Source organism: Gobius niger (assembly GCF_951799975.1).
Source record: "Gobius niger genome assembly, chromosome: 10".
NCBI classification, from domain to species: domain Eukaryota; kingdom Metazoa; phylum Chordata; class Actinopteri; order Gobiiformes; family Gobiidae; genus Gobius; species Gobius niger.
In genome coordinates this window covers 28,289,378-28,315,173 of record NC_136861.1, presented here as the reverse complement: position 1 = coordinate 28,315,173, position 25,796 = coordinate 28,289,378, and the positions used below count along the sequence as shown (strand labels likewise).

General features: G+C 41.0%; 1 protein-coding gene across 2 annotated transcripts in view; it reads left to right on the top strand.

The window, feature by feature from the left end:
* Nucleotides 1-25,796, top strand: part of prkcbb (protein kinase C, beta b) — a 117,054-nt gene that overhangs the window by 77,340 nt on the left and 13,918 nt on the right. Inside the window, exons 10-17 of one of the 2 annotated variants that reach the window (XM_079564012.1) lie at nt 3,417-3,590; nt 5,816-5,907; nt 9,050-9,112; nt 10,749-10,887; nt 10,971-11,051; nt 11,214-11,321; nt 17,984-18,124; nt 24,051-24,562. In XM_079564012.1, the coding sequence (XP_079420138.1) occupies nt 3,417-3,590; nt 5,816-5,907; nt 9,050-9,112; nt 10,749-10,887; nt 10,971-11,051; nt 11,214-11,321; nt 17,984-18,124; nt 24,051-24,224 (972 nt within the window). In that variant the 3' untranslated portion in view covers nt 24,225-24,562. Of the gene's footprint in view, nt 1-3,416; nt 3,591-5,815; nt 5,908-9,049; nt 9,113-10,748; nt 10,888-10,970; nt 11,052-11,213; nt 11,322-17,983; nt 18,125-24,050; nt 24,563-25,796 lie in introns of those variants that run through there. The other variant, XM_079564013.1, reaches the window with a different exon arrangement.

Below are 25,796 nucleotides of genomic sequence, written 5' to 3'. Positions count from 1 at the left end.
AAGTAAAGATGCCATGCTGACCACTCATACAGCCGCTGGGTCACTACGAGGTCAAATACGCACAATTATCAACTTTTTTTTTTCGCACAAAAAGTTGCATAGTGCACCTTTAATCATGTGGGCCTCTTTCAAACAGTGTCACTAGAAATGTTATAACTAGAACTTTGAGTCACACAGAGGGTTTGTTGACCTGTTTTACTAGTTTCAACTGTACTTCAGCGTCACGTGATGGTGAGACGTCAGGTTATGGATTTAGTAGGGAGAGCTCTGGTCCAGCAGTTGTTACTTATACTTGCCCAATCTTGCCTATGGGGCCGCAAATTGGATAAGGCCATGCCTGCTCGTGTTTGTCTGCTTTTCACATTCCTTCTGATTTCCCTTCTTGCATGTGCTGAATGGTCTCCCTGTCTCCCTCACATATACTTATGTTTTATTGCACGATAGGCATGGTATTTCGAAGAGTACAGTTTAAACTAAGAAGACAGTAGTAACCTTTTCCATAGAAAAACATGTTCCACTTGAAGCTTAGATATTTTCCGTCCTTTCTCTTTTTTACTCTTTTTTTCTTTTTTTTAATAATCTGGATATCTGTGTTCATAGTTTTTATCTTTTGACATTATTTTTAATCTAATTTTAGTCAACAAAAATATTCCTTTGGCTAGCATTAAAGGGACTATACGGAGTTTAAAAATGTGAATTATGTATTTTCCTCCCCCTACAGGTGTAGAATGAGCCCAGACATAATCACCACAACTGCCTCTAAAATCCTGCACTGTCACTCAAAAAGGTGTTCATTCGGGTCCGAAGTGCCATCACGCACGAGCTTAATATAGAAGGTGCAGTTACATGTATGGCCTGAGGTGGCAGTAGTGAGCATAAAATGGCTAACTTGCATCTAGCCCCTTTAACAACTTACATTGACAAAATATTTGAGTCAATGTAAGCGACGTGTGAAGTTTTTGTTATTGTAATTACACAGATGCTCTTTATTTATAAAAACAGATTTTAATCATGTGTTGCATTTGTTACAACACCGCTATACTGTATGTTTAACACGGTGAGCTCTGACTATCCTTTCGCCTCAGAAAATTTAATTAATCATTCATCAGCCGAGCACGGCGCGGAGTGACAAATATACAAGTCTGTTTATGCAGATGAGCCAGTGTTGGAAGAAAACGACTTCTACATAAAATACAATTGGATGAAAGATTCTTTGTCGAGGTCCTAAACTCAATTAGCCCCTTGAGAACTACAAATACGACTTGCTAGCCGTTTGATGAAAAGCACAGCTATTTTTCTCTCACATTCTCCTCGGGCGGCTGCTTTTAAGATAAAAACTGAAAGCATGTTATCAATTGAAGCACTAGTCCGTTGTTTAGTCGTGATTACTGCTGCTATTTGCGAGCCGAGAAAAATGTTTGGATTTAAGCGAGCAATTTCACATCAGTGTTGTGGCTGCTTTATCATGTAGAAGCAATGGCATGATTAGTGTAGTTGTTAATTTAATTACCCAATAAATAACAAGTTGGTACTGAGGCTACTATGGTCAACCTCTTGTTTTTTTATGCGTGTAGTGTTTGGCTAATTACTAACAATCAAGCTGCTCATATCTGGGCAGAGATAAAGGATCCTTATGTACAGCGCTTTCCTGCCGAGATCACACATTCACAAGGTGGTTCAGCCATACTGTACCTTGTGTCTTTTTTTTGTCACTTGAATTTTGTTAAAAACAATATTGCATTATAAAACAAATCATGATCAGTGCTTGTTTTGTTCTGCTAATCTGGAGAGATTGCTACAGTGGGAACCAGATGTTTGCATACACTATATAAAAGACAGATATGCATTTATTTCTCACTGTCTGACATGAAACCAGAATTAATGTTTACTTTTTCAGGTCAATTAGAATTAAAAAAAAAAAAAATCTGTTTGCTAAATGCCAGAAGAATGGCATATATAATTTTGTACACGGTTTTATGTTACTTTTTACAACGCCAAATGTTACATATATTTCTTAAATATTTGGTAACATTGCCTTTAAACTGTATAACTCGGGTCAAACATTTTGGATTTGCTTCCACAAGCTTCTCACAATAGTTGGCAGGTATTTTGGCCCATTCATTTTCAACAGGATTGAGATCAGGACTTTGTGATGACCTCTTCAAAACATTGACTTTGTTCTCCTTAAGCCACTTTGTAACCAGTTTGGCAGTTTGCTTTGGGTCATTGTCCATTTGATTTTGCTCCAATATTTCCACATAATTTTCTTTCTTCATGATGTCATCTATTTTGGTGCACCAGTCCCTCCCGCAGCAAAACAACCCCGCAGCATGATGCTGCCACCCCCGTATTTCACAGTTGGGATGGTGTTCTCAGGCTTGCAAGATAGACAGTTGTTGTTTTGTTTTTTTAAATTTGACTTTTTAGAGGTTTTTACCATGGTCCAATGTTGTTCTATCATCAAAAACATAGCTGTGTTTTGATGAGAGAACTAACATTGAACTACCAACAGCTTTCATCATCAAATTGAAAAACTGTGATATTAATATTTTATAACCAAACCTTGTTATAAAACTTTCAATTGACAAAGGTCTGTCGACAAGAAAGGCAAGTTAACTTTACAAATATGGGCACATTTAGCTGAACATGAAAACATCTGATATCTTTGGGCTGTAGATCTCGTCCCCGGAAACTATTGACATATGATCTCTTTTCCTATGTGACCCACATTTTGTTTGCTATTTGATACAGACAGGTCAACACAATAAAGGGCAAAAAACAAGAAAGATAGAAGTCAAAGACGGAACAGAATACATTGAGAAACATCAGAGAGGAGACAGACTTTTATTTTTGCCTCAGTTTGCGAGACGGCGCACAGCTGGAGACTAACCTTGGACTAAAAGACACAATGCCGTCCGTATTTTTAGAAGTGATTCAGCAGATTTGACTGAATGGCTTGACTGCTGCCAATCTCTTTCTCTATCACCCCCGCTGTCCTTCTGCTACCCCTGCCCTTGGCTTCCCTGGGCGTTTTTTTTTCCCCCCTCACTTTTTATAATCCTATCCACCTTACCTTATCTGCACCGGCCCACATAACGCGTCCTCGAAAAGATCCAAAAAAGTCAAGTGTATTAAGCCTTTTGACAGGTTTTTTTCTTCCATTGTGGAATGCATTGTGGGAAATTTTGAGTGCATTACTTTTTTTTTCTTCTGGTTTCTCCGGGAAGAGTGTGGCCATTCTGCATTCTGCAAGTTATCACGGCCCCATTGATTGGCTAACATGCCACTGACCAAAAATGCTGTCTCGTATTTTTCAATGCTGTGGTGCCCAGACAGAATGCTTTTAAGCCACTATGACGCATTATACGTCCAATTCAAGGGCAGCCAGATGACATGTTGTGTTCTGTGTTCCGTAGGTGATGCTGGCCGAGCGGAAGGGTACGGAAGAGCTGTACGCCGTAAAGATCCTGAAGAAGGACGTGGTGATCCAGGACGATGACGTGGAGTGCACCATGGTGGAGAAGAGAGTGCTGGCTCTGTCCGGGAAGCCCCCCTTCCTCACAGCGCTGCACTCCACCTTTCAGACCATGGTACGTGCTCGACTTCAGAATCATTTGCAATCACGTTACACTGACGAACATGCAGACACAGAAACATGTGTGTGTTACCCTATCGTCATGTGAATTCATCTCTTGAATGAAATCAGCAGGTATCTGTCCGTGAAGCGCCGCTAAATATGTCCTATTTCTAGGCACCGCACCTAGCATCATCCTGAACAATCGATTTAAAATTGAGGTGGTTGACAGCTGAGAATAGGGTTGCGTTCACGATATTATATAGAATGTCATTTCATAATTGCAGTTGGAGCAGAAGCCAGGGCAAGTCAATGGAAGAGATACCATTTTTGACAGAAATAGACAAATGTTGACCCTGATCATGATTTGGGAGTGATTGGATTCACAAACCAGCCCCATTCGTCTCATGGCTGAAAGTCCCTTCATCTGACCAACATCAAGCACATCATTTTAAATATCGTCACCACTTTTGTTTGACCGTAGTTCATTTGTGCTGAGAGAGAAGAGGTTGAACTTTGTGACAGTTTTTGTTTCATGTGGATAGATTCAGCAATTACAGAGATATTAGCCATAAACCAAGTCAGAAATTCAGGTCGGTTACCATAGTTACTAACCAAAACAAGATTTTTGCTACACCAACTCAATTTTAAAAGGTGCATTACGTAGCTTTGTAACTGGGAAAAAAGGGTGATATTAGTGCTTTTTCAGTGAGCCAGCTGATGTATGGGTGGTTAGCACGGCGCCTTTACTTTTCTTCACAGTTGCCTCCAGGACCAATTGTTTTTATGGTGTCTGGTTGGTTTTCATTGCTGATTGAACCATCTCCATCTCCTATCAGTCACCCTGAAAAAAAAATCATCCTGGAGCGCCCTAGAGGCCACTGTGATGGAAAATAAAGGCGTGGTGCAAACCACCCATACAGCCGCTGGCTCACTGAAAGGTCAAATACGCACTAATATCACCTTAGGAAAGTTGGGATGTCATGTGTGAACCCAACCTATTCTGTGGTGGTAACTATGGTAACTGTGGTATCCATCTTCATTTGTAGGTGATATCTGTGTAGTGACGGGTCCTATCCACCTGAAACAAAAACTGGCACAAAATTCTTCTCTGTCAGAAAAAATGAAGGTCAAATTCTTTTTCCCTTAATGAAGAGTGTTGACAATATTCAAAAACACATTCTTGATGTTTGTCCGTTTGAGAGGACTGTCAGCCAAAAGACCATAGCAGGTTTGTGAGTCCAGTAGCTACCAAATAAAAATCCGTTTTAACATTTGTGGGTTTTCTATTTCGAGATCCTCCTTCAGCAACAGCTTCTCTCCCAATTTATTTGTCCCCCATATGACTGGACATGGGTAAACAAGTGAAAATGTGAAAACGCCCGAGTGGTGTTGGATGTGACGTCACGCCGTTTTAAAAATAGCCAGTATTTGGTGGCCCGTGGAGCTGTGGTGGAGCTGAGGGGCAGCTCTGGTGAACAGCCCTCAGCTGGAACTCAGCTCGGTTTGATTCACGCTCATCTTCTGACGTATAATCCATATTACACTCACGATGAGTCAACAGCAGTAAATATAGTTCTGTGGCTCTATACTTACCACTGACATTTAGATTTACTTTCACACCAAACAAATCACTTTATTTAAGAGCACGGTATCACAGAGATCAGCCTCATCTGGAAGCAGTAGCTCAAAATGACTAATCCAGTAATGCTCGAAATCAGGGGGGCTTATGTGTTTTCCTTAGCCATATGTAGAGGGAAATCACACACGCTGGAGTTGTGGCTGTTGCGGCCCTATTGGACACTTTACTCGTATTCAGAACGCAGTGTGCGGGGACTGTTCTTCAGACTTATCGGGCCGTGCAGGCGGCTCAGCACATGCACTGCAGACGGCTTAAAGCGCCCAGCGAACAACACAAACACCAAAGCCTCCTCCACTCCGCGCCGCATACTGTACCTTATTGGCAATTTCTGTAGATAATGGAGAGGAATTGGCTGTTTGAATTGGCGGCACTGTCTGCGCGGGGTTGCGGACTGATTGGCCTCTCTGTCACGTCGCCTCTGCTCCTCTGGTTTTCACCTCTATCCCTTCATTTTTTTTCCCGCCCTTCTCTAATGAGGCCTCTTTTCCCTCCATCAGTCTTCATCTATTCCAGAGACGGCCATTTGTTTCTTCTGCAACACTGACCTCTCACTCGCTTATTCCGTGCGTCCCGTCTGACCTCTGCTTGTGTGTCCCCAGGACCGTCTGTATTTTGTCATGGAGTACATAAACGGGGGAGACCTCATGTACCAGATCCAGCAGGTCGGCAAGTTCAAAGAGCCGCACGCAGTGTGAGTACACACCCATGCACACGGAATACACCAAACAAGGGGCAGCAGCTTACCCTTGGCCTGGAGGCGTTATTGGATAGGGCAGCATGGGCGGGAAAAGGGTGAAGATCGGCGAGAGACATCCAGCAAATGATCAGAGCCAGGACTCGAACCCACAATGCTGAGGTCATACCAGTGATCCGAGATTACACAAGCATCAATGAAACTAAACTCAGGTCAACTTTTTAACAGTTAAAGTGCATATGACAGGGTTTAATGCTTTTTAAAATATGGCTTATTTAGATGGATAATGTCAGTTGCAAGTAATAATTATCATTTCATGTCATTGAAATAGCAAATTAATGAAGAAATGTTGGGCAGAAATCTTATTTTTTACCATCGCAGTTTGACTAATTTCCAATTGACATAACATGGTTGGCACGAATTGTTTGCCTCTAACTACGTCACTTCCTGTCAGTGTCCAAAAAGGAAGTGAAAGTTTTTCCAAAATCTTCAATATTATTGTGTCTAATGTGTCATATGCACTTTAAGCATTTTAAATTGTTATGGTGTAATTCCAAGTTGCTCCCCAAAGGCTTTCTACATAAGCTTGATGGGTCACGCTTTTTACTTTCTTGGTGAAACTTCTCACATACTGTAAATCAGCTAGAGATGTTTTTTCTATGTGTGCACTTGTGAATGCACATGCTGAATCTGCAAACATTTAGGTAAGTATAGTATAAAATATAGAGAAAACCCCCCAAAAATGTCTTGTTAAAATATTACATTGGAGTATGGTATATTGGATATATTGGATACTTACTGTCAAGGAAAGATAACAGAGATCGCTGCTGTTTTTATTCCAAAACAGACCCCGATATAGGCTACAGTAGGTGTCAGAAATGTAGAGAAGCCATAAAATCCACTCTGCATACTGTGACTTTGCTGTTGTTCTCATTCTGTAGTAAGTGCAAAAAACGATTCATGCACTAATTTAAGAGAGGGCTAGTGAGTTACAGTATTTCAGATAGCCTGCTTGCCCGACTGTCGCCAAATCTCGGCGCCCCACACACGGCAGATGTTCTGTGTTTTGTATTATTGCGAATAAGCCGTCAGCGCTCTGACTGGCCGCGCTGAGAGATGTGATCGGTGCTACTGGGGCATAGCTCGGGGCGGAAATATGTTGTTCCCCTCAGTGAACCGTGCTGCAGCGGAGTACTTGAAAGTAAATGCATCTGCTTCTGAGAGTTTTTCCACGGCGCAGCGGAATCCCTCGCGAAAGTTCATAGTATAATTAGGGTGGCTGGCGAGATCACTGGTGTCAAGGCGATCCCGCGCTGACGTGTTTGACAAGCGGGCTGTCGGGGAAGGCGCGAGTCGGCTTTTGTGGGAAATGGAGCTTTGCAGCCCGTGGCAGGTGCTTTAGACGGCTGAAGGCCAAGTCCAACCAGCGAGGAACTCTTTTATCTCACGCCATCAGCTTGTTCTGCTCTGTTTAATTATTATTTTCTTTCCCAGACCAGAGGGTTTTGTGCAAGGAATAGCAATGTCTTTGTACTGGTGTATTCTTTCTGCTGTGCCACTGGCTCCCTGCTGCTTCTTTCTGATCACAGAGTCAACGCACTCGGTGGAGCAGCATGGTTTTTTAAAAATATCGCTGCCATATTTCAGCAAAGTATTTCAGTTTATTTAGGGACTGCACAGGGTAAAAAAGTTTGAACAGAATGGCGGTGATTTGATATTTCAGATGCTTATCATTTGCAATACGACCCGGCTCCACTGAAAAATCCAGTGTAGGTCGTGATTGTTGTTTTCATGGAGACTCTTTCCTGAGAAGATTTTATTTTACCTGAACAATTGCACCTTTAGCGTTTTGCTAATTGGGATCATTGGGGCGATTTTGATTGCAGTAAGTTCTGTGTTTTTGGCTAACTTCCTGTTGCCAGTGTAGGGTACTTCCTGTCCATATTTTTTGTGAATGAAAAATAAAATAACATTTACAAAACAAGGGTGTTGTTAATTTCTGGAGATTTTGTATTTATTTATTCTTTTAGATATATGCAGTCCTTATATTTGAAGAGTTTTGTGGTGCTAGGCTAATGCTAGGCTAGCGCATGTCTATGGTAGCTAGAAGCCTGCATTAAAAACAGTCTGACCCACAGTGCTCCTGAGGCAAATCACGTATAACACCAGGCTACCCATATAAATGTCTGTGTTGACTGAATAACTTTTGAAATACAACCATTTTGCATTTAAAAGAACTTATATTTGAGCAGCATCAGCTTCCTGGTTGTAAGCTACGCAGCGGCGGCGTGATCTGTTAGGTTACCGGATCTACAGTAGTTTGTTTACCTGCGGCCGGCATTGCTACACGTAGAATTCACAAAGGAGCTTTCTACAAATCAGGTATGGCAACGTTTGGAGGACTACCGATGATTTTGAAGAGGCTTTTAATGCAGGCTACTAGTTACCATAGACATGCGCTAGCCTAGCACTGGCCTAGCACCACTAAACTCTTCAAATATAAGGACTGCATGAATATATATATCTCCAGAAATCAACAACACTGTGGATAACTAGGAAATGAGGCCCTATGTCAAAAATCTGAAATATCCCTTTAACGTTAGCCTTTAGCTTCAAGGCTAAAACAGCACCACAAAAACACAGGAATATTTACATCCTGAGTTTTTAATATGTTGTAAATAGTTATCCACAGCTGCATGTTTTCTGCCGCTTATTGCTCATATTATTTATTTCAAGACAAGGCTAACTCACCATAGGAATAAAACGCCGACAGCAAACAATCGTTACTCTAGGAAGCTAGCACCATGTTACTACGCTACATTCCCTGCACAGAGCCTGTTTTACAGCCCCGCCGCTCTGAGAATGACTCACCTCCCTCAAAATGGCCGCTCTTAGCACATTGTTTGTTTACAGCCACATAATTGCACAGAAGCGGTCAGCGTGTCCGGCCCGCGCTCATGCTGTTGATCTTATCAGCTGCTCCCTGGCCTCAAAAAGACAGCATTGACCTTTCCTCAGTACCAGACCCAGGAATAGGCCCCACACACGCACGCAAATGATTCGCCGCTTTCCCCCTCGTCCTTTACCTGCGCCCCACTCTAATGAATGTGCTCTCTCTCTCCTCTGTGTGTACGTGCAGGTTCTACGCCGCAGAGATTGCCATTGGTCTGTTCTTCCTGCATACAAAGGGCATCATCTACAGGTACGCTATGCAGGGGACTGTGAGGGGGTAACTCTTGTGGACTGTGCTATGTGTGTGTAAAGAAAATCATAGTTAAAGTTATTTGTCTTTCTCTTTCCAATATGAATGTTTGGATAAGGTCTCGGAAACAAACCAGAAAAGGGGAGAGGAAATTGAGATTGGCTATTGGCTAGGTATTGTCAGCGTCTTCCTATGCAAATCCATGTATCGTCTTCCTCTGGGTACCTCACGATTCGATACGCGATATACATGGCTCACGATAACGATAACCTTACGATACTGCAATAATCGACATATTGTACAAAAATAACCTATGATCACGATTTTTTAAAGAAACATGCGATACTTCAGCTTTTTTCCAACATTCTGCATATTATTCATCACTTACATTTGTTTTCATTCGATTTATTTGTGAATAAATTATCCCTGTCTTGCACACTAGAAATGATCTGTCAGTGACATCACTTCATTTACATTTAAATGAACAAAACACACAGTCCTGTTCCAAATTTATCTTATTTATAATTATAAAACTATCATTAATAGTGATATACGTACATGTGTGACAGTGTTTGGTGCTTAAAATTAGTACTGCCCCCTGCTGTTCTGACTGAATTCTTGATCTTTATTGGCGTCTATTGACTGTGAAAACAGTGGAGCATTGCCACCTCATTAATATACATAACACTGCTCATTAATATGATGTCATCATAGTATCGATATTGGAATGAAAAGTATCGCCATTGTATCGTCCCGCAAATATCGCGATATATCTCAAAATCAATATATTGTCAGACCCGTAGTCTTGAGACATATTAAGATGGTAAATGGTAAATAGGGGCGACGGTGGCGCAGATGGTAGAGCGGGAGATCGGAAGGTCGGGGGTTTGAATCCCATCTCTTGAAAGTGCACACTGTCGTTGTGTCCTTGGGCAAGACACTTCACCCACATTGCCCCCAGTGTCTGCGTGCATTGGTGTATGAATGGGAGTATGAATGGGTGAGTGGATCCTTGCTGTAAAGCGCTTTGAGTGCCTAATGTAGGTGGAAAAGCGCTATATAAGTTGAGACCATTTACCATTTACATATTAAGATCAGTCTGTAGTCGTTTTTTGAATGATAAAACAAGTATTTATACTGAAAATGGGATTACTTTAGCTTTGGCTTAAGGTCTGTTTATGAGGTGTTGTTCGCAAAGTGCAGCAGTTAAGATGGCTAACGCACCCAGAAATGACGGAAATGTTGTCACTTTCTTTAAAAAGATGACATACGATACTAATATTGTAGGTGAGTGTGGGCCTCCAAGCCTGCCTACCCCTGGCATAGTGGTTAGCACTCCTGCTTCACAGCCAGATAGTCCTGAGTTCAACTCCCAAACCGTGAGGGACCGTTCTGTTTGGAGTTTGCATGTTTTCCCTGTACCTGCCAAGCCTTCCTCCAGTTTCAGACTCATTTCAGTGCAACTCTTAAGTTAAGTAAAGACCTGGTTAAATAAGTCAAGATAAGAACTAGATATTAAGGATTTAAGCTCATGTCCTTTTTAATATTAGTGATTGATCCTCGTCCCCAACTAACAGATATTTCAATTTAATCCCGTTCTCGAACCGTCTTTTTACCTCTTTTAACCCACTTGCAGAGACTTGAAGCTGGACAATGTGATGCTGGACTGCGAGGGCCACATTAAAATAGCAGACTTCGGTATGTGCAAAGAGAACATGAATGATGGAATCACCACCAAAACGTTCTGTGGGACACCGGACTACATCGCCCCAGAGGTCAGTCCAGGAGGCCAATGTAAGTATGTGTCTGCTCAGAGAGAGAGAGGCTCAATTCATATCATGTCTTCTCTGATATTTAGATCATCGCCTACCAACCCTACGGTAAATCAGTGGACTGGTGGGCCTTTGGAGTGTTACTATACGAGATGCTGGCGGGACAGGTTGGTTTTGATCAATTGCATGTCCCATTTTAGGGAGGTTTTCTCTTTTAGTGGGTGGAATTTGTCTATTGTGGCTGTAAGTTAGCACTGTGGACATTGTTGTATTGAGGTTTATTCTGTATATATCTTTCTATCTGAAAACCTTATGACTCTTCTGCTCAGCCTCCGTTTGACGGCGAGGACGAAGACGAGCTGTTCCAGTCTATCATGGAGCACCACGTGTCCTACCCCAAGTCCATGTCCAAGGAGGCTGTGGCCATCTGTAAAGGGGTGAGTGCCATCCGCTGGGTTCAGACCTCCTGTAATCGCTTCTGTCATACTAAAATCCCCCAAAATATCTACACTGATCACCCTACAGTACAATATCAAAAAAGTAAGGACGTTTTTTGAATAATGTGAGAAATGCCAAACTACAAGTGTTCAAACACTGCAGGCCCGATCCATTGTTCTCGAGCGTAGCATAGCGGTTTTTGAAGGTCTGCGGTAAATTCCATTCATGTCTGATGAGACACAACGGAGGCAAATCTGGCACTTTTTTTGATTGAAACAAAAACAAAATATTTGAAAAAATACGATGAAAGGCACTGCCACTGGGAAGTTAAGGGGGGACATATCATGCTTTTTCTCTGGCATTTTGAGATAATCTATCACACACATTACACTGCATACATTGCAAAAACAACTTCAAAAATAAAAACAAGTAATTTATTTCCGGTCAAAAGGCCCGTGGGGCTGATTCAGACCTGCCCTTAAGCAAAAGTCACAATAGTCGTCACCAAAACACTGTGTCAAGGCTGAAATGTCTCTTCTAAACTATGTCCTTTGAACATGAAGAAAACATATCATGGTGAATAAAGCACTGTCCTGTTTACGACAAAAAGCCCACATGAGGATGGTTTTGTGTAACCGTTAGTGTCACAGTCAGGCCTAGCGTAATTATGTCATAAGAAGTAGTTACTGGAGCTTGTAGCCATTTCGCTGTAGTTTTCACTCACTGTTTTAGGTTGAGGAGCAGCAGTGTCTTAAATCTTGGGACTGTGCCAGGTTTGACACAAACTGCGTATTTTGTATCGATGACAAAGCCTTTTGGATGAGAGGCGAAACATCCAACACTTGAACTAAAGAGTGATTACTCAAAAACCGTCTTTGTAGATGGACAATTCCTGTACGAGTGAGAGCCTACACAGACACAAACTGCATGTTTTTCTGATGTCCAATAAGTCCGTGTTTGTGAAGCATTCATCTGTTAAATGCTGTGCACAAATAAGAGCATTTTGGTTCAAAGGACGGTCACCACAGACAAACTCTGACTTCCTAAATCTCGCCTCGCGCCATCACTTGGATACGTTAAAACTGAACTTCTCCTTGACATCCAAACAAACATTTTCCTCGTGGAGACATTTTAATAATCCAGAAATAAAAAATTGAACAACTACAGCGGAAAAAGTTAGCGGAGTGTATTCCAGCCGCTCTGAGCAAGTTTGTTTACTCGAGTGAGCAGCGAGAGCAGGTCTGTGCTCTTCCTGGGTACCCAGGGTGAGGGGCGGGACATTAGACACCACCATAACCAGCTCAAAAGCTCACAGAAGTCAGTTTAGCATAGCATGTCACCTTTAACATTTAGTTTCAATGTTGCTGATAAGTTTCCGTCATTATTTGAACTCTTAGTATTCATTTTCTTAGTGTAGAGGGGTCTGAATGCTCCCTGTATCCACGGCATGTCTCTGTCTCATAGCTTTTCTCCAGTACGTATTAAACTGTTAAAGATTGAGCTGAGCAGGCAGGAATCCCATGCATAATTAAATCCATTGTGAAGGAACATTTATTTGGAGTGAAACAACATTGTTCACTCTTCGCTATTGGACCCCGTCCCATCTCCTGCTCATCTGCCATCATTGTTACACCGCGGCGTGGCATTTTTCATTACGCTATATCCCTTATCTGTCTCACTTTGCGCTGCCGTAATAGGCTAAGTCTGTCCTGGCTTGGCTCCTCTCATCAAATCATGTACGTACGCTTTACAATGGGCATTTGTGTATCGAGGATTATCGAATTCTGATCATAATTACAACCACAACGTTATGTTTTAATACGGATGCAAAAGCAAGACGAGCCCACGGAGTGAAACGACATTAAAGAGACAAACATTTGTAAACTATTGCAGCTGCAGGAGTGTTTCGCTATTTAAAGTAACAAAATGACTCCTATATGAAGTTTGCGATCCTGGTGGAGACAGGTTGGATCCTCGTCTTTCACGCGTGTATCCATTCACAAATATTGACATATCCACATGGAGCACCAAGATGACTCTATAATCCAAATGTGTCATTACCTTTTGTGGGAGACCGTAACATGTAGATAAGAAAATGCTATGCGAGTGACGAAAATGCGCAATGAGCAAAGAACCCCTGGCTGTTTTAATGGTTGCAATTGTTTAATTTCAAACCTAGCAGTTATTTAGCAATTGTAAAGTCCTTTGCAGACAAAATGATCTATTCCCATGTTGTGCAGATATAACTAGAGGTATTTGGGTATTTTACAATATCGGCTATCGGCTGATCTAACTCAGATAAAAGCCAATAACAAAAATTATAGACTTAATTCAGAGCTGGGCGATTTTTTCCCCAAAAAAATCTGCGATTATTTTATAAAAAACTTGCTTCACGATTCGATTGGATTTAAAAAAAATAATGTGTATTTAATTAATGTGCATCAACCTAAACAAAATGGCAAAGACAAACCCTTTCTCTAACTGAAAAGTCACTGAGCAACAAAGATTGTTAAACATCCAAATTATCTATACTGTGTTTGGATTGAGCTAATAAAACAACACAAAATCTGTAGGTGGGCTCTGTTCTTCTTAGCACATTTGTACAGTAGGACCTTCTTCCTTTGAGCAGAGGGAAGGGGAAAGTTCACCTTACTGACAGCCAGGCGGATGAAGCCATTCTGGACCTGGCCCAGATCAAGACTCTGCAGTCTCCCCCCTCAGGCAGGACTGAAGATGGGTGCGTGGATCGCCCTCTGAGATAACCCTGTCAAATCTACTCACACTCTGTCTAATTTTGAGTGCGATGAGATTTCTCTTAATTTAAGTGTAAAAAATAACTTAACCCATGGACTTAAATCACACATATTTCTAGATTGCGGTGTTTTATTATGTGTCCAGTTGTCAAAATGTGCCTGTACCTCATATTATCTTTAATAACGATCCATAAAGTAAAACATTGAGCCTAATACGGTCACCTCTATTGTACTGAAACATTCCTACAGAACTGAGGAGCTTCTTGGACAAATTGATGACAAACACTGTATGTTCCCGCAGCTTCCAGCCGCACGGGGCTGCGTTATGTATTAGTGATGATTACTGGCTTGTAGTTCTACAACAGTGAGTCTTCAGTGGAGCATGAAAGCCCGCGCGCATCCACCCCCACAGCTCTCTCTCCCCGCTCCCTGCTGGCACTGGCTTGGTTAACCTAGCTGTGACATATAGAGTACATAAAGCCCTCTTAGACTGCTTATACAATGACTGCACACTATAATCACGCTATAAATACGCGGGAAATAAAATGTAATTATCGCATTAACCCATTATGCGCTCATCGGCTTTGCCCGCAAATCTCACCCCAAGTGGGTTTAGATCTTCGGTGGTTGGAAATGCGGAAGACGAGGACTGTCCCCATGTTACGAGCGAGAAGAGAACTCTATATTAAGGGGGCACGATTCTGGGAAACTCTCTAATTGCGATTTCTTTTTTTTTTTACATTGTAATTCCTCCCAGTGCAACATCACTTGACTTGCATTAACTTGTGCGCGGCTCATAAAAATGCATGTTGCGCGCCGTGTGCGTACGCGCGCTCGCCCCGGCTCCTGTGTGTAAAAGAAAATGGAGTGATCGGAGACGTTTCCACTCCCCTGCCTCCTCGCCGACTGCCATCCATATTTCATAGGCGCCAATAGAGCATACAATACTTACACATACAGTAGGCGCGTGTCCCTGCGTCGAGTGTGAGGCGGCGTGTCAACTTCCCTTTTTCACATGGCGCTACAGTGAAAACTCATTTGTACGCTTGCACTTACAGGGGCAGCAAGTCGGCGAGGCGCAGTAGGTCCTTTTAATGCGGCGAGTCGCGAGAAAGACACGGTTTAGCTGTTGCGCGAAAAGGAGTCGTTTGAGTTTCCTTTTCCACAGTTGTAGATCTTAAAGTGCAAATGTTTTTGTGGTTTCCTAATTATGACTCAGTTTGGTGGGATGATGCCAGTGATTGATGTGAGTCATTGTTTTAACACAAGTAAAGCAGCAATCTGAGAGAGAAAAGTGTTTTAAAACATAGTGTGAGTAATGAATCAATCAATCAATCTTTATTTATAGAGCGCTTTTCATACACAGGTGCATCGCAAAGGGCTTGACATTTAAAAAGACATTATAAACATTATCGCCCGTCAAACCCTCCCAATATATACAGTTATCACAATACACATACACACACCTACACCCCTACCCTTTACTTTACACTCACACTCAGAATCAAAATCAAGTACATGAGGCTGGGTACAGATGACCAAGCTCCTCCGGCAGGTCGTTCCAGAGGCGAGGGCACATTTTCTCCAGTTTGGCTTTATCCAAATCTAAAAGCTTCTTGAAAACAAGTGTCAAAGTAGCGAGAAAAATTAGACGAAAACTCAGATGAAAATGCAATAAAAACAAAACAAAAGAGAAGCAGAAAAGTGACAACAAAGCAGGAAAAGAGCAATGAAAGAAAATGTATAAAAAAGTGACAACGTGAGGAAAAAGATCCATTTAGATGAGTTTTGTCTGGACAGGGGAAGAGCGCGAATCCTCCCTCAGAAATACAGGAAGAACCAAAGCATGCACGTCCCATCTTGCCCCAGAGCAGACCCCAAATGAATACTCAAGGAGACGGACTCAGAGTCAGATCAGATTGAGGAGGTAGCTGACCACACGAAGATAATGCAGGGAACACCAGTATGTTTCTAAAAGGGGCTTCCTAAAACTGTGTGTGTGTCCCGTTACACACGGGAAAATATAACAAAATGCATCACACCAACGAAAAGTCGGTGTGATGCAAGGGAAAGGGAAAGCAAAATGAAGAAATGGCTGCCTTTGTACCTATAAATTGTTTTTACATTTGTTACATGTATTTCACAGTAAATGCATAAAGTGGGAAGAGATTTGTTTGAGGGTGGGGGTGGCCTCTGAGGCTGACAGAGTTAAAAATTGCAATGTTTCTCACAAGTATTGCGATTTTCATTGAAATTGAAATACAAAATCTGTATTTAAAATATCAATTTCTTCATGAAAGCCTAATCCAAGTGACAACAACAGCGTTTGCGGGTGCACTCGGCCGCAGACGCCGTGTAAGGTTAAGCGACCCGTTGCAAATGTTATTTTAGCCGTAATAGCGTAATGAGTTGTGACTGCTTGCTCCTGGGGGAGGCGCGCCCCACCTACACACACAAACAATGACGTCACCCGCCATGACGCCGTTCGCACGCTTTCCGCGGACAAGACATCATAAACGCTGCTTGTAATTGCGCCCCCGGACAAACTGCGGCCACAACAAACGGGAGCAGGGCCCGTTCACCGTGGGCCCGCTCGGTGACTTTCTCCCCCGCCTCCAGGGGAAAGCATATGATGATGGATAGTGGCATAAATGTGCGCTTAAAGAAAGAGGTGAATGTGATAAAAATCCTGATACGAGGAGTCAAGCGAGGGAAGGGTAAGGGGAAGAGACAGGCACAAATGAGATGAAACTTTAATGAATGCAGGAGGGAATTTGGGCCACGGCAGCGGTTATACTTTAGAGAATGGATCAGACAGAAAAACTGTTGTCTACAGATTATATGGAAATGATATACGACTAATCACTGCATTTGTCCTGCAGTGAGGGAGGCTCAACTAATATACTGTATTTACCCATAACAAAGTAGATTTACTGTACTTAAAGGAACTCTGCGTAACATTTTGGACGACACTGTTGCCATCAATACAAAACATGCTCCTAATGACCAGCTCGATAAAGAAAATGCTATTTCTGCAGTGAGTAATCAAAGAATGGATTTGGATGAGATCCTAACCTGTTCAAATCTCAAATCCTGCTGACTTTAGTCACATCTCCATGGAGATGAGCTGGAGACGCACCCACTCGTGGTAAAGTTTCAGTCATGTCTCAGGAGAGCTGAGCCGCTCACAGCAAAAGCACATGTTTGTTTGTACATTTATGATGTATTTTTCAATGATGTCATCAAATAAATGCTTAAATTTAAATTTGATTTATTGGGTGAAATTCTACGCGGTGTGGCTTTAAGTAAAGCTTTTGAGGGGCTTTAGTTTACTTCAGTAGTATCTGTATCGAGATCTTTCCACTCTTTACAGCACTACATTTGAAAAAAAATATGTGATATATATAAAAATGCTCCAATGTTAAAAGTAAATTTATCCTTATGTTTTCTTGATTTTAAAAGCCTTAACCTTAACCCCCACCGTAGCCGAGCACATTCTCCGGTTCAACTTTATTCAAATCTAAAAGCTAAAAGGGCAGCAACGGAAACAAAACAGACAAGTGTGACCAAAACACAGCAAAGCAGTCGATTTAAAAGTAATGAAAAAGACCCCAAAAAGAAACAAAAACGCAACAAGGTGATGAGAACGTGAGGAAAATCTTCAGTTCTGTAGGTCTTTTAGATTTGCTTTTAGATTTGGGTAACTGGAGAAAATGTGCTCGGTTGCAAAGTTATTTTCTACAGCAAATACTGAGTGACAACTTGAGTAACTTTTAGTTTTATTTGAGTATTATTTGACAAGTAGTGTCTGTAGTTATCAAGTAATATGTTCACTTGAGGATCAATTTGATGAAAAAAGTAGTGTTTAGACTAAAAATTAAATGCTTGTATCTCTCGCCCATGTCCAGCTGATGACCAAGCACCCAGCGAAGCGCCTGGGCTGCAGTCCGGAGGGGGAGCGCGACATCCGAGAGCACAGCTTCTTCCGCTACATGGACTGGGAGAAACTGGAGAACAAGGAGGTGCAGCCGCCGTTCAAACCCAAAGCCGTAAGTCACGGAGAAACGAGCACCGACAAAACAACAATCACCCACAGAAAAACACTCCACACGCCCGGGAATATTCAAGTCATGTGGATTGGTTATTGCCTTTTCTTTGCAGGATATTTTAGCTGACACTCCCATTAAACACAGTGCGGTGTGTGCACGGAATGTAACATAGCAACATGATGCTAACTTCCTAGGATAACAACTGTTTCCTGTCTTCATTTATTCATATGGAGAGTTAGCTGTGTCTCATTGGAATTAATATTTAACAGTATTTAGCAGAAAACATGCAGCTGTTTGATCAAACTTTTTTCTCAGGATGTAAATACTTCACCAGAGGGGGCTGTTTATAACGAAGTGTTTTAGCATTGAAGCTAAAGGCTAACACTAATTTGATGCTAACAAATTATAAAATAGCACCACCATCTGAACAAATTTTCATGAAACACTCAGCCTTGACCTTTTTTTTTTAAGTTTTCCTTTTTATATTATTTTATTTAAGTTGAGTTAGCTAAAATGTGGACAGGAAGTAGTATTTATCCTCCGCAGGCCAACAGGAAGTTAGCCAAAAACATTCTCAGATCTTTTATCCCCAAAAATCAAAGGATGCCAAGCCTCAGAGCACCTGGCACATTATGCACAATAAACAAAGTCTGTGCCCTGTGAGTTAGGCTGATTCTGCTTCCACTCTAAAGACTAAATGAAGACAACAAAAAGTGAACACAATGTATATATTAATTATTAGCCCGTATGTATGCGGCTGTGAGCATCTATCCATTTCAAAGACCCGGCAATGACTATTTCACTTGATCGTGTACACAACCTTCCCTCATTTATTAACTTTATTTAGACATACTGTACGTTCTATCCTTCTGTCTCTTTTATCATCTTCCTACATTGAGTGGCATTTTTCTATCTCTTGTTTCTCTGGTGTTTTGTCAGGTAAGTGTTTGCGTTATCCTAACACACGTTTATTTGTGTGTTGTTGGTGATGCGACAACTGCGTGTTACAGTAGTCGTTTGCGTACAATAACATCACGCACATCACTCTCTTCGTCTCCGCTGGGGTTAGAGCGGGTTCAAGATAAACCTCCCGGGAGTTCATACTGTTCGTCCATGCATCCAGATTACATAGAAAACATTGTATTTGTTAGTATTTTCCTTCTTCTTTTTTTTTTACATTATACACAAAATAAGGAGTTTGATCAGAATGATGTCATCTCGTGCTACAATATGCAGACTTGCACCTACAGCGCCTCGGGCCACAGGGCTGCTTAAGAGTTTTTCTGAGTTGAGCGTTTTATGCAGCTGTCTCGACCCACTGGGATTTTCCTTGTGTGTGTGTGTGTGTGTGTGTTTGGCCATGGGGAGCTGCGCGGATTGGAGCTCCTCTTGGATCAATTCTGCACAATTTAAACTTTTCCTTTTAAATCCGGTGCAAAAAGAAGCCGTGCCAACATGTCGAGTGAGCTTACGTTTTCAGTTGTTTTGTCTCTTAATCTTCCTCCTTCTTGTTGGGGCTGTGTGTACAACCTACACGCAGGTAGCAGGTAGTTTTTGAGGGCTTGCATAAAAGTTTTAGCAGTGAAAGTCCTCGACCATCTGTCAAGGATGCTTTGGATGGAGCATGCCTACAGGGGCCATATGTAACATGTAGATTTACATATCATATTTAATTTAGTTAGTTTCACATTTTTTATAGCTGATAATGATTTATTTTTAATGTGTGTCTTTAATTTTACACACCAGTTAGGGTTCTCAAACAGTGTTTTCTCAACTGTAAATATTTTGTTTGCAAGCAAAATTCAGAAATGTATATGTTAACTGTTTTGTCAAAGTCAAGGCACGTATTAAAGGGGGAGTATTATGAAAAAAAACTACTTGTTAGAGCTTTTTACTGTTACAAAGTTATCTTTGTAACATACCTGGAGTTGCGTTTGGAGATGCTAGCGCATCTTTGAGTAATTTATGCATCTTCTTGCCAGTGGCTATACTTAGCAATGCGGCGACAGCTCCCACAAAGGTCCTACATATTCAGGAAATGCTTTCCTCTCCTCTCGATCTGTTGCTAAGAGGCGGTATGGCCTTTGCTATGCCTACATGTACAAAGCTTAATACTCCCTTTTCACCTCACTGTCATGGGTTTGTGTCCCGGCTCGGACAGTCTGCTCTCTCCACCCGCTTTCAGTACAGGGTGTAATGGCTGGTTCAATAAAAATGGGCCAAAAAAAAGAACTAGTGGGTCGATCAATACATGTGTTTCCAATGACATTACACATAGTTCCGGTGGCCGTTTTTAATTACGAAGTAGCATTATGCAGTACTACAACATGTAACAATATCTCTACGCAGGATGAAAATGAAAGACAACTGCTTGACAGTGGCATTTTTATGTACTTGTAATCATTGCTGAAGAAGATAACAGTAAAAGCACAGCCCCAGAGAGCGCACGTTTATGTGAAGAAACCGGCACAGACGTAGCTGCTCTGTCTGTCGAGCTACAGCAGGATTTACTAAAGATCTACTTCACTCCTCAGACTAAATTAACACATCAAAGAGGAAACAGAAAACCTTTCTCTGTGATTTTTACAGTTTGTCATGTCAACAGAGTCTCAGTCTGAGTCAGTGTTTAAGCTGCTCAAGACGCTAGCATGCTACCGGTTAGCAACTGTCATCAATCAACTGTCAATGCTTCAACACGATAAACGCATGTGTGGCTCACATCTATGAATCTGACCTCTTTCACATGTTGTATCCAAGGCTAGATGTTTGGAGTGTGGTTCAGGGCTTTCTCTTAGAGAGGTCAGAGATGAGCAGTTGAAACTAAATGCTAACCTAGGGCTGGGCGATATGGACAAAAAGTCATATCCCGATATATTTTGGTTGAATATCGATATACGATATATATCCCAATATTTTTTCCGCGATGGGAGAGTTGTGAAACGAAATGTTAAGTCAAAGTCAAAACCAAATACGAGTAGTTTTATTGAAAACTCACTATAAAATGTAAACATAAACACTGAGCTCCAAAAGCTGCACATTTAAATAAAAAAAAAGCATCTTAAATAAAAATAGCCTAGAATATAAAATAGGCAGCATTTACATATAAGGAGATAACAAAATAAAATCAGAATAAGAAACTCTTTTTGTTAACGTAATAGCTTATCTGAATTTGAAATATCCCGATATACACCATATGGTCTAATTCCATATCTCATCGATATATCTTAAATATCGATATATCGCCCAGCCTTATGCTAACCGGTAGCATGCTAACACTGACTCATGCTGGTTTCTTCACATAAATGTGCGTCTCTGGGGCCGTGTTTTTACTGTTGTCTTCTTGAGCAGTGATTACAAGTAAGTAAGTCAATCAGTTGTCTTTCTGTTATGTACTGAGCAGAGATATTGTTACATGTTGTAGTGCTGCATAACTTCGGTATTCAAAATGGCCACCATAACAATAAAAGTCACATGACTGAAAGGCATGTATGCTTTTGAGAAAGTATTTTGCCTGCGTGTTTATCCCCCAGTATCTCCTGACTAACATAACATGTTCATTACAAAAAAGTGTTAAAAGCTCCTGTCCCTTATCTTGAATACAATAAAACTACAAATGGTACTTAAATTACAGAACACACCCATTACCATTATTGTCTTATTTTCATGTGACTCCATTTATAGCATCATGTTTGTTTTCATTTGCGTGTCTCTACTTCCACTGTGCCATCCTTCACCAGTCACACATCTCACTGTCTGTCCTCAGCCACTCACTTCTTATTTATGTTATACGTGTTATGTTTTGTGTTTATTTGCATGAACCAAGATTCTGCCTCAAATGAAACCGGTCAACTGGTAGTGCACTAATGAATACAGTATTTTTAGGAAAACACATCACGAATACATCACAAAAATATTATCAAAATTACAATACTTGTCACAGAAATCCCAATTAGACCACGTTTCAAACATGTTCCACTCTTGGCCAGATAGCTAAAGAGTCAAATAAAGTTATGTTGACTTTCCTTTCTAATCCCTGTATGGGACACTCCCCACCCATATCCCCAGAGCAGTTAGAACCCAAGCAATTATCCGTAAATAAGAGTTGACCCTAGCGCTTTTCTCATTTCCCGGATTCCCCCAAACTGGAAACGGTGCGGCTTCATTTCATTTGGCTTTGGGAGTAGTGCGGACTTAATGAGTTTATGCCTCTCCTGTGGGTGATGTTGTCAGAGGACGCCAGATCCTTGTTATTTTAATTAAAGCCCGCCGCAGTGATGAAGATGGAAAAAGAGTAATTGCACCCCATCCTGAAAGGCGTTCTGTTGACATTGTTTGATTTTATAACTACATTTGATGTACTCGGACAGACAGGCGACTGATGGTTGTTGTAGTTAGTTGTAAACTGCAGACGTCAAAAGAAGCGTTTTCATTATAAATTTTAACAAAAAAACTGTACTGGAAACAACTATGGGGTGGCACGGTGCCTCATGGTTGGAGTTTAAGCCCAAGTAACTAACATTTTGCAATAGATACAGATGGCATCTTTGCAAATGGTCACAGTTGAGTGGGAAAACTAAGAAGAATTACTCCACCATCGCTTTAACAAACACTGAATTTATCATGTATTTTCTACCAAAAAAAGATACAGAGATACTGAGAGTAGCAAAGTGGTTCAGCAGCCCATTAATACATAAATAATAGTGAATGCTAACCATAATTCTAATGTTAGCTTCATGCTACAAGCTAATGGCTAATATTTTTTACGGCGTAAATTGATAACTCTATTTTGACTTTACTTTATTTGTGTTTGCTAAATATGCTTATAGTCCACCAGAAAATGCCTAAAAAGAGAGAAAAAATAACGAGTTCCATAACAGACTTCCTTCCTTAGAAAGTACAGCAAAAAATTTTGGGTCGACACTTTAAGTTTAACTTTTAATACAGCAAAACCGTTAGCACTAAACCTCACTAGGACATTTTTAGAAATAAAAAGTGCCATTTCTACCTTCATGCTGAGCTTGAACAGCAATAACTAATACTGTTATTGTTCTGTTTGGTTCGTACTGCAACACAAGATTTGGACGTTGTTGAAGAAATTCAATTACTTCTTATATATAACCTGCACAATTATGTTTATTATTCTCTGGCAGCAGTAAAGTGTCGCTCTGACTAATTAGATGCTGTTTGCAAGTCTAGTTATTTTTAAATCCTCATAAACTTGCTTCACAGGTTTAAAACTTTTCACAGTTTGCAGCTTCCTGTTTGTTGAGATTGCTCCTGTCCTGATTTAGTCGATCGTATCTCAGCAGGTCTTCATAGCTGCTGCATATAATTAACCCACAATTAACCCATAATTGTCCTATAATGAATGGCCTTCAGCGTATTCCTTTATGCCTGCTTAGGCATGCAAATTGAACACATCTTGCAACATAAAAAGTTCTTTGAACACAATTTAAACAAAGTGCACTTCCATTAGGCGGGGTATCATTTGAGACGCATGTTTTGAATTGTATTGCTTTGAATATTTCAAGAAGTTGTGACTCAGGTGCTGTGGTGAGCTTAATTGTAAGAAATGAATTGCCTAAAGCGGACGTTTGTCTTTATTGATAGGACATAATAGCTAACTGTAGACTAGCTTTATCTAACTAGCTAACTTCAGGACGTGCTATAGTTTGTCTTTGAAAACAACACTAATGGTAATGACACTCTATAATAGATTAGATATAAGTTAACCAAACTAAGCTCACCAAAGCTCTGGTCCTTCTTCCGATATTCTAAACAATGTCCAAATGTTGTCATCTCACCTCCTGGTTCACACCCACCGTCCCCTTTTTGTTCTCCCCTCCTCCCCCTTTCACCTGCTCCATCCATCTGGTTCCCCCACCTGCCCCTGCTCCATCCCGAACCCCTCCCCCTCCATTAACAGTGTGGACGCGAGGCTGAGAACTTTGACCGTTTTTTTACTCGCCACCCGCCGGTGCTGACCCCCCCGGACGAGGAAGTCATTCAGAACCTGGACCAGGACGAGTTCCAGGGCTTCTCCTTCATCAACCCCGAGTTCCCCGAGGCCAGCCCTGCCTCCGCCCCGGAGCAGGCCTGAGCTCTGCACCTGTGGACGCTCAATATAACCCACACTCCACACACACATTCACTCAGCTTCGACACACATTCACTCCGCTAGAAGGAATAGGTTATCAAAAGGCACGCGGATTGTGTAATAACTGCATTACGTTCAAAATAATGACAGCTTCAATTGTAATACACTTTTCACTTCATTTCCCTTTAAAAGCTCATGTTGTAACACCATTAAGCAGCTTGTAAAGACTTGGTAAATGCTTCATTCTTCAAAAAAATGAGGTTACCGGTATAAGATATTGGAGTTGCATTTCTAGTAACTAAAGTGTCAATTTAGTCAATCAAGGCAAATTTTATAAATGTTTTAAAAACCATGAAATCCACATTTAAAAATGGTTTACAAATGCTTAATAGTGTAACATAAGTTGTGGCCGGATGTTGAACTTTTTTGGACAGATTGCACATTTGTTTCATAGTGCAACAGTAGGGAACTTCTATCATAGTAGTTTTTAAAGTTGTCAACTGGACTGGGTTAGATCATTTAACTTAATGGATTAAATAGAAACCCGAGGAGAGGTCAAACCAGTAAAGAGAGCATCATATGATAAACACATTAATACGTTTTGACAAAATAAAAACATTATTGGCACATTTTTACAAAACATGTTTTTCTGATACAATAAAGTGAATTGGACATTTAGAACTTTGCATATTGCTGTGTTAATGTATTTTGCTGATCATAGTTGGAAACAAACAGCAAAATTGGGTTATTGAAATGGACAGTACCAATGTTTCTAAATTGTCACTCATGCAAGGCCACTTAAAACACATGTACCTAAGCTTTCTCCTTGTTGAAGAGTAACATATGGTTTTCCCCTGCAGAATAATTATAAAAATGTTTTGGAAAACATTTGACCACTTTGCGCTGTCTGCATCTTACCCTGGGGAATGTGATGCGATAAGGTTTGATGACGTAACTTTCGTGCCGCTGTCTAAATGTTGACAAACGGGCAAATCAGTTCATGCACGTGAAGAATCGGGTTGCGTAAGGGTTTGTGAGAGCTAGAAACGAGTTTGGTCGGCGAGTCCAAGAGAAATTGGATACATGAGCTTTAAAATGTCTTAATTTGTCCTCTGGAGTGTGGCCTCATTTTAATATAAGTTAATTATGGAAATATATAAATGTGACCATGTGAAAATAAGAAAGATTTAAGGCCTCATGAAGTCTTTTGAAAAATTCTTCACTAAAAACTCAGAACCTTGAAGAGTTGTGCTGCCAATAGCTTTCAGGATAATTACAGCCACTGACATCCATTAACGTCAAATGTTGTGATTGAAAGGCAAGAAAACATGTTAATTGCAGTAGTAGACGCCAACTGCAGATTGTACAAGGACATTGCACCACTACAGTACATTCAAACACACACCAGAGACTGCTGCAGACCTTTAAGTGTGACATCAATGTTTTTTTATATTCGCTCGGATGATGTACGTATGAGAAAATGAACTCACCTGAATTAACCGATCCATCCTGCTGATCCCGGTGTTAGCTCTGTGGTTCTGTTGTGCGTTGAAAGCCATTTAGAAATAGACTGTA